We start from the raw sequence: 8,812 nt of genomic DNA on the forward strand, positions 1-8,812 counted from the left end.
GTTTTGGTGTGTGTGTGTGTGTGTGTGTGTGTGTGTGTGTGTGTGTGTGTGTGTGTGTGTGTGTGTGCGTGCGTGCGTGCGTGTGTGTGTGTGTGTGTGTGAAGATAATGATTAAAAGAAGGAGATACAAGTAATGACAAACTACTGACTTGGAACTATCCTGGGTCAAAGTTCACCTAGGACATAAGAGAGGGGACATAATTCCTACACGTTTCAGCTGGTCCTCTGTTGTTGTTGTGGTAGTGGTTTTGCAGCTGATGAGTTGAAGACCGAGAGCAAGAGAGAGAGAGGGAGTGAGAGAGAGAGGAGTGAGAAGAAAAGCGAGTGAGAGAGAGGGAGTGAGAAGAAAAGCGAGTGAGAGAGAGGGAGTGAGAAGAAAAGCGAGTGAGAGAGAGAGAGAGAGAGAGAAGGAAATCTGTATTCATGTAAGGAGTTTTGACAAGAAGACAACAGCCGTGTCTGATAATGGATGCAGGTCAGCGTTTTGACCCCGAGCTTCCTGACGAAACCAGAAGCACCAGCAACACAGATATCTCAAGTGTGAACCAACATCCACCCTGCTTTCTAAACCTGCTGTTGGCGGTACAGGTAAGCCCCTTGGTGACTCAGCTAAGTGACAAAGCCATTGTTGTAGTTAAGTTGAATATATGTACGCATGACTGTAAGTTGCTTTGGATAAAAACGTCTGCATTATGTCATATATTATAGTATATATTAGATGTGTACTTCCTCTTGAATCAGTTCAACATGAAGAGGTATAGAGAAACATGCAGTGACCACAGACCACATGCAGGTTGTTGTTTAAATCTCAGTTGGTACCTACCTACCTACCACTGGCTAGCTGTTGGTACCTACCTACCACTGGCTAGCTGTTGGTACCTACCTACCACTGGCTAGCTGTTGGTACCTACCTACCACTGGCTAGCTGTTGGTACCTACCTACCACTGGCTAGCTGTTGGTACCTACCTACCACTGGCTAGCTGTTGGTACCTACCTACCACTGGCTAGCTTTTGGTACCTACCTACCACTGGCTAGCTGTTAGTACCTACCTACCACTGGCTAGCTGTTGGTACCTACCTACCTACCACTGGCTAGATGTTGGTACCTACCTACCACTGGCTTGTTGTTGGTACCTACCTACCAATGGCTAGCTGTTGGTACCTACCTATCACTGGCTAGCTGTTGGTACCTACCTACCACTGGCTAGCTGTTGGTACCTACCTACCACTGGCTAGCTGTTGGTACCTACCTAGCACTGGCTAGCTGTTGGTACCTACCTACCACTGGCTAGCTGTTGGTACCTACCTACCACTGGCTAGCTGTTGGTACTTACCGACCACTGGCTAGCTGTTGGTACTTACATACCACAAACTAGCTATTGGTACCTACCTACCTACCACTGGCTAGCTGTTGGTACTTACCTACCACTGGCTAGCTGTTGGTACCTACCTACCACTGGCTAGCTGTTGGTACCTACCTACCACTGGCTAGCTGTTGGTACTTACCTACCACTGGCTAGCTGTTGGTACCTACCTACCACTGGCTAGCTGTTGGTACCTACCTACCACTGGCTAGCTGTTGGTACCTACCTACCACTGGCTAGCTGTTGGTACCTACCTACCACTGGCTAGCTGTTGGTACCTACCTACCACTGGCTAGCTGTTGGTACCTACCTACCACTGGCTAGCTGTTGGTACCTACCTACCTACCTACCACTGGCTAGCTGTTGGTACCTACCTACCACTGGCTAGCTGTTGGTATCAACCTACCACTGGCTAGCTGTTGGTACCAACCTACCACTGGCTAGCTGTTGGTATCAACCTACCACTGGCTAGCTGTTGGTACCTACCTACCACTGGCTAGCTGTTGGTACCTACCTACCACTGGCTAGCTGTTGGTACCTACCTTCCACTGGCTTGCTCTTTGTACCTGTTTCATACTGCAGTTCTTGTGAATCTCTCTCTCTCTCTACAGCATGTGTTTGTGCAGTGCTCTCTGCTGGTTCTGGTCCTCGGTGTGTTGCAGCAACATCTACTGTTACAGGATGGAGAGAGAGAGAGGTTACTGTCCTCCATGTTGTTCTACTCCGCTCTCTCCACTCTGATACAGAGCTGTCTGGGGACATGGTGAGGAATTCCTCACAATCAATCAATTAGTTTGCCCTTTTTAAAAATTCTCTCACTCACACCTGTCTATGATGATCAAACCAAACATTTAAACACATTGACTGACGTGAATACAATCAGAACTCTCTCATCCTCAGCCTCCCTCTGGTCCAGGCTCCATCTCTGGAAACCCTGATCCCTGCTGTAGTCCTCACTGCCCAGATTGGTGAGTTCGCTACGTCAATCTGACAACCTACCATTTACCTCAGGCCAAGTTCACACTCAGGTTGTACAACTGATGTAAAACTCATTTGACACAACGTTGTTTGTCAAACTCATAAAAAAATGTCACACCCGTTGTGTCAAATGCGTTGTCTATCAGTTGTACAACATGAGTGTGAACATGGCCTTTGTATCTCGTTGTGGTTAATGGTACGACCGGTATTGATTTCCTGCAGTTACTGAACCGGCCTGCAGAGGGCACTGTGAGGAGAGTGAGGAGGACATCCTGCCCAGAGCCAACCCAGTCAGAGAGGTACTGTACTCAGGCTGTAGTGTTGCTATCCGTGGTGCTGAACCCACAGACCAGACCACCTCCTCTTCTCACATTCAGGAGTTATGTTTAGATTAAAACATTTTCATGATCTTTATCAAGAGAATTTACTACTACAATAGTAAATCAAATCAAATCGAAATCTATTTGTCACATGCGCCGAATACAACAGATGTAGTAGACCTTACAGTGAAATGCTGAATACAACAGATGTAGTAGACCCTACAGTGAAATGCTGAATACAACAGGTGTAGTAGACCTTACAGTGAAATGCTGAATACAACAGGTGTAGTAGACCTTACAGTGAAATGCTGAATACAACAGGTGGAGTAGACCTTACAGTGAAATGCTGAATACAACAGGTGTAGTAGACCTTACAGTGAAATGCCGAATACAACAGGTGTAGTAGACCTCACAGTGAAATGCTGAATACAACAGGTGTAGGTAGACCTTACAGTGAAATGCTGAATACAACAGGTGTAGTAGACCTTACAGTGAAATGCCGAATACAACAGGTGTAGTAGACCTCACAGTGAAATGCTGAATACAACAGGTGTAGTAGACCTTACAGTGAAATGCTGAATACAACAGGTGTAGTAGACCTTACAGTGAAATGCTGAATACAACAGGTGTAGTAGACCTTACAGTGAAATGCTGAATACAACAGGTGTAGTAGACCTTACAGTGAAATGCTGAATACAACAGGTGGAGTAGACCTTACAGTGAAATGCTGAATACAACAGGTGTAGTAGACCTCACAGTGAAATGCTGAATACAACAGGTGTAGTAGACCTTACAGTGAAATGCTGAATACAACAGGTGTAGTAGACCTCACAATGAAATGCTGAATACAACAGGTGTAGTAGACCTTACAGAGAAATGCTGAATACAACAGGTGTAGTAGACCTTACAGTGAAATGCTGAATACAACAGGTGTACTAGACCTTACAGTGAAATACTGAATACAACAGGTGTACTAGACCTTACAGTGAAATGCTGAATACAACAGGTGTAGTAGACCTTACAGTGAAATGCCGAATACAACAGGTGTAGTAGACCTCACAGTGAAATGCTGAATACAACAGTTGTAGTAGACCTCAGAGTGAAATGCTGAATACAACAGGTGTAGTAGACCTTACAGTGAAATGCTGAATACAACAGGTGTAGTAGACCTCACAGTGAAATGCTGAATACAACAGGTGTAGTAGACCTCACAGTGAAATGCTGAATACAACAGGTGTAGTAGACCTTACAGTGAAATGCTGAATACAACAGGTGTAGTAGACCTTACAGTGAAATGCTGAATACAACAGGTGTAGTAGACCTCACAGTGAAATACTGAATACAACAGCTGTAGTAGACCTTACAGTGAAATAACGAATACAACAGGTGTAGTAGACCTTACAGTGAAATGCCGAATACAACAGGTGTAGTAGACCTCACAGTGAAATGCTGAATACAACAGGTGTAGTAGACCTTACAGTGAAATGCTGAATACAACAGGTGTAGTAGACCTCACAGTGAAATGCTGAATAGAACAGGTGTAGTAGACCTCACAGTGAAATGCTGAATACAACAGGTGTAGTAGACCTCACAGTGAAATGCTGAATACAACAGGTGTAGTAGACCTTACAGTGAAATGCTGAATACAACAGGTGTAGTAGACCTTACAGTGAAATGCTGAATACAACAGGTGTAGTAGACCTCACAGTGAAATACTGAATACAACAGCTGTAGTAGACCTCACAGTGAAATAACGAATACAACAGGTGTAGTAGACCTTACAGTGAAATGTTGAATACAACAGGTGTAGTAGACCTCACAGTGAAATGCTGAATACAACAGGTGTAGTAGACCTTACAGTGAAATGCCGAATACAACAGGTGTAGTAGACCTTACAGTAAAATGCTGAATACAACAGGTGTAGTAGACCTCACAGTGAAATGCTGAATACAACAGGTGTAGTAGACCTCACAGTGAAATGCTGAATACAACAGGTGTAGTAGACCTTACAGTGAAATGCCGAATACAACAGGTGTAGTAGACCTTACAGTAAAATGCTGAATACAACAGGTGTAGTAGACCTCACAGTGAAATGCTGAATACAACAGGTGTAGTAGACCTCACAGTGAAATGCTGAATACAACAGGTGTAGTAGACCTTACAGAGAAATGCTGAATACAACAGGTGTAGTAGACCTTACAGTGAAATGCTGAATACAACAGGTGTACTAGACCTTACAGTGAAATACTGAATACAACAGGTGTACTAGACCTTACAGTGAAATGCTGAATACAACAGGTGTAGTAGACCTTACAGTGAAATGCCGAATACAACAGGTGTAGTAGACCTCACAGTGAAATGCTGAATACAACAGTTGTAGTAGACCTCAGAGTGAAATGCTGAATACAACAGGTGTAGTAGACCTTACAGTGAAATGCTGAATACAACAGGTGTAGTAGACCTCACAGTGAAATGCTGAATACAACAGGTGTAGTAGACCTCACAGTGAAATGCTGAATACAACAGGTGTAGTAGACCTTACAGTGAAATGCTGAATACAACAGGTGTAGTAGACCTTACAGTGAAATGCTGAATACAACAGGTGTAGTAGACCTCACAGTGAAATACTGAATACAACAGCTGTAGTAGACCTTACAGTGAAATAACGAATACAACAGGTGTAGTAGACCTTACAGTGAAATGCCGAATACAACAGGTGTAGTAGACCTCACAGTGAAATGCTGAATACAACAGGTGTAGTAGACCTTACAGTGAAATGCTGAATACAACAGGTGTAGTAGACCTCACAGTGAAATGCTGAATAGAACAGGTGTAGTAGACCTCACAGTGAAATGCTGAATACAACAGGTGTAGTAGACCTCACAGTGAAATGCTGAATACAACAGGTGTAGTAGACCTTACAGTGAAATGCTGAATACAACAGGTGTAGTAGACCTTACAGTGAAATGCTGAATACAACAGGTGTAGTAGACCTCACAGTGAAATACTGAATACAACAGCTGTAGTAGACCTCACAGTGAAATAACGAATACAACAGGTGTAGTAGACCTTACAGTGAAATGTTGAATACAACAGGTGTAGTAGACCTCACAGTGAAATGCTGAATACAACAGGTGTAGTAGACCTTACAGTGAAATGCCGAATACAACAGGTGTAGTAGACCTTACAGTAAAATGCTGAATACAACAGGTGTAGTAGACCTCACAGTGAAATGCTGAATACAACAGGTGTAGTAGACCTCACAGTGAAATGCTGAATACAACAGGTGTAGTAGACCTCACAGTGAAATGCTGAATACAACAGGTGTAGGTAGACCTCACAGTGAAATGCTGAATACAACAGGTGTAGTAGACCTTACAGTGAAATGCTGAATACAACAGGTGTAGTAGACCTCACAGTGAAATGCTGAATACAACAGGTGTAGTAGATCTCACAGTGAAATGCTGAATACAACAGGTGTAGTAGACCTTACAGTGAAATGCTGAATACAACAGGTGTAGTAGACCTCACAGTGAAATGCTGAATACAAATCAAATCAAATCAAATCAAATCAAATTTATTTATATAGCCCTTCGTACATCAGCTGATATCTCAAAGTGCTGTACAGAAACCCAGCCTAAAACCCCAAACAGCAAGCAATGCAGGTGTAGAAGCACGGTGGCTAGGAAAAACTCCCTAGAAAGGCCAAAACCTAGGAAGAAACCTAGAGAGGAACCAGGCTATGTGGGGTGGCCAGTCCTCTTCTGGCTGTGCCGGGTGGAGATTATAACAAAACATGGTCAAGATACAACAGGTGTAGTAGACCTTACAGTGAAATGCCGAATAGCTTTAAGAAGTTAAGAAAAAAAAGTGTTAAGTAAAAAATAGAAAATAAAAGTAACAAATAATTAAACAGCAGCAGTAAAATAACAATAGCGATACATTCAATGTGGAGGCTATATACAGGGTATTACGGTACAGAGTCAATGTGGAGGCTATATACAGGGTATTACGGTACAGAGTCAATGTGGAGGCTATATACAGGGGGTACCGGTACAGAGTCAATGTGGAGGCTATATACAGGGTGTTACGGTACAGAGTCAATGTGGAGGCTATATACAGGGTGTTACGGTACAGAGTCAATGTGGAGGCTATATACAGGGTGTTACGGTACAGAGTCAATGTGGAGGCTATATACAGGGTGTTACGGTACAGGGTCAATGTGGAGGCTATATACAGGGTATTACGGTACAGAGTCAATGTGGAGGCTATATACAGGGGGTACCGGTACAGAGTCCATGTGGAGGCTATATACAGGGTGTTACGGTACAGAGTCAATGTGGAGGCTATATACAGGGTATTACGGTACAGAGTCAATGTGGAGGCTATATACAGGGTTTTACGGTACAGAGTCAATGTGGAGGCTATATACAGGGTGTTACGGTACAGAGTCAATGTGGAGTCTATATACAGGGTGTTACGGTACAGAGTCAATGTGGAGGCTATATACAGGGGGTACCGGTACAGAGTCAATGTGGAGGCTATATACAGGGTGTTACGGTACAGAGTCAATGTGGAGGCTATATACAGGGTATTACGGTACAGAGTCAATGTGGAGGCTATATACAGGGTGTTACGGTACAGAGTCAATGTGGAGGCTATATACAGGGTGTTACGGTACAGAGTCAATGTGGAGGCTATATACAGGGGGTACCGATACAGAGTCAAAGTGGAGGCTATATACAGGGGGTACCGATACAGAGTCAATGTGGACGCTATATACAGGGTGTTACTGTACAGAGTCAATGTGGAGGCTATATACAGGGGTACAGAGTCAATATGGAGGCTATATACAAGGGTACAGAGTCAATGTGGAGGCTATATACAGGGTGTTACTGTACAGAGTCAATGTGGAGGCTATATACAGGGGTACAAAGTCAATATGGAGGCTATATACAGGGGTACAGAGTCAATGTGGAGTCTATATACAGGGGTACCGGTACAGAGTCAATGTGGAGGCTATATACAGGGGGTACCGGTACAGAGTCAATGTGGAGGTTATATACAGGGGGTACCGGTACAGAGTCAATGTGGAGGCTATATACAGGGGTACCTGTACAGAGTCAATGTGGAGGCTATATACAGGGGGTACCGGTACAGATTCATTGTGGAGGCTATATACAGGGGGTACCGGTACAGAGTCAATGTGGAGGCTATATACAGGTGGTACCGGTAATTTCCAAATGCCTGAAGGTACCACGTTCATCTGTACAAACAATAGTACGCAAGTATAAACACCAAGGGACCACTCAGCCGTCATACCACTCAGGAGGGAGACGCGTTCTGTCTCCTAGAGATAAACGTACTTTTGTGCGAAAAGTGCAAATCAATCCCAGAACAACCTCAATGGACCTTGTATAGATGCTGGAGGAAACAGGTACAAAAGTATCTATATCCACTATAAAACGAGTCCTATATCGACATAACCTGAAAGGCCCCTCAGCAAGGAAGAAGCCACTTCTCCAAAAACGGCATACAAAAGACAGACAACGGTTTGCAACTGCACATGGGTACAAAGATCGTACTTTTCGGAGAAATGTCTTCTGGTCTGATGAAACAAAAATAGAACTGTTTGGCCATAATGACCATCGTTATGTTTGGAGGAAAAAGGGGGAGGCTTGCAAGCCGAAGAACACCATCCCAACCGTGAAGCACAGGGGTGGCAGCGTCATGTTGTGGGGGTGCTTTGCTGCAGGTGTCTGTAAAACGTCCGACTTCAAAGTGTAGGTACCCAAATGAGAAAAAAATGGTGGATTTAGTTTTATGGAAATAAAACTCTTGTTCAGAAAACTTCATCTGTATTGATTTTATAGACGTATCAAACCATCCTGTTTAATGGTGTGACATCATGTCATCTCCTTTTCTGTCCTCATCGCTTGATGTTTTTCTGCAATTCAACCATTTTGTTTCTATCTGTACTATACTGTGAATATTTCACCCCCTCTCTCTCTCTGTTCTAGTCTAATGCTGGGCCATATCTCTCTCTCTGTTCTAGTCTAATGCTGGGCCATATCTAATCTCTCTCTCTGTTCTAGTCTAATGCTGGGCCATATCTAATCTCTCCCTCTGTTCTAGTCTAGTGCTGGGCC

At 43.7% G+C, this 8,812-nt stretch overlaps 1 protein-coding gene across 1 annotated transcript in view; it reads left to right on the forward strand.

Annotated features, from left to right (window-relative positions):
• Positions 1–465: 465 nt before the first annotated feature.
• LOC139399442 (solute carrier family 23 member 3-like) overlaps positions 466–8,812 on the forward strand; it is a 19,173-nt gene continuing 10,826 nt past the window's right edge. The window contains 4 exon segments of the mRNA XM_071144849.1: positions 466–588; positions 1,977–2,128; positions 2,266–2,333; positions 2,566–2,642. Of these exon segments, the coding sequence (XP_071000950.1) occupies positions 466–588; positions 1,977–2,128; positions 2,266–2,333; positions 2,566–2,642 (420 nt within the window).

The sequence above is a fragment of the Oncorhynchus clarkii genome, unplaced genomic scaffold, assembly GCF_045791955.1.
Source record: "Oncorhynchus clarkii lewisi isolate Uvic-CL-2024 unplaced genomic scaffold, UVic_Ocla_1.0 unplaced_contig_4693_pilon_pilon, whole genome shotgun sequence".
NCBI lineage: Eukaryota > Metazoa > Chordata > Actinopteri > Salmoniformes > Salmonidae > Oncorhynchus > Oncorhynchus clarkii.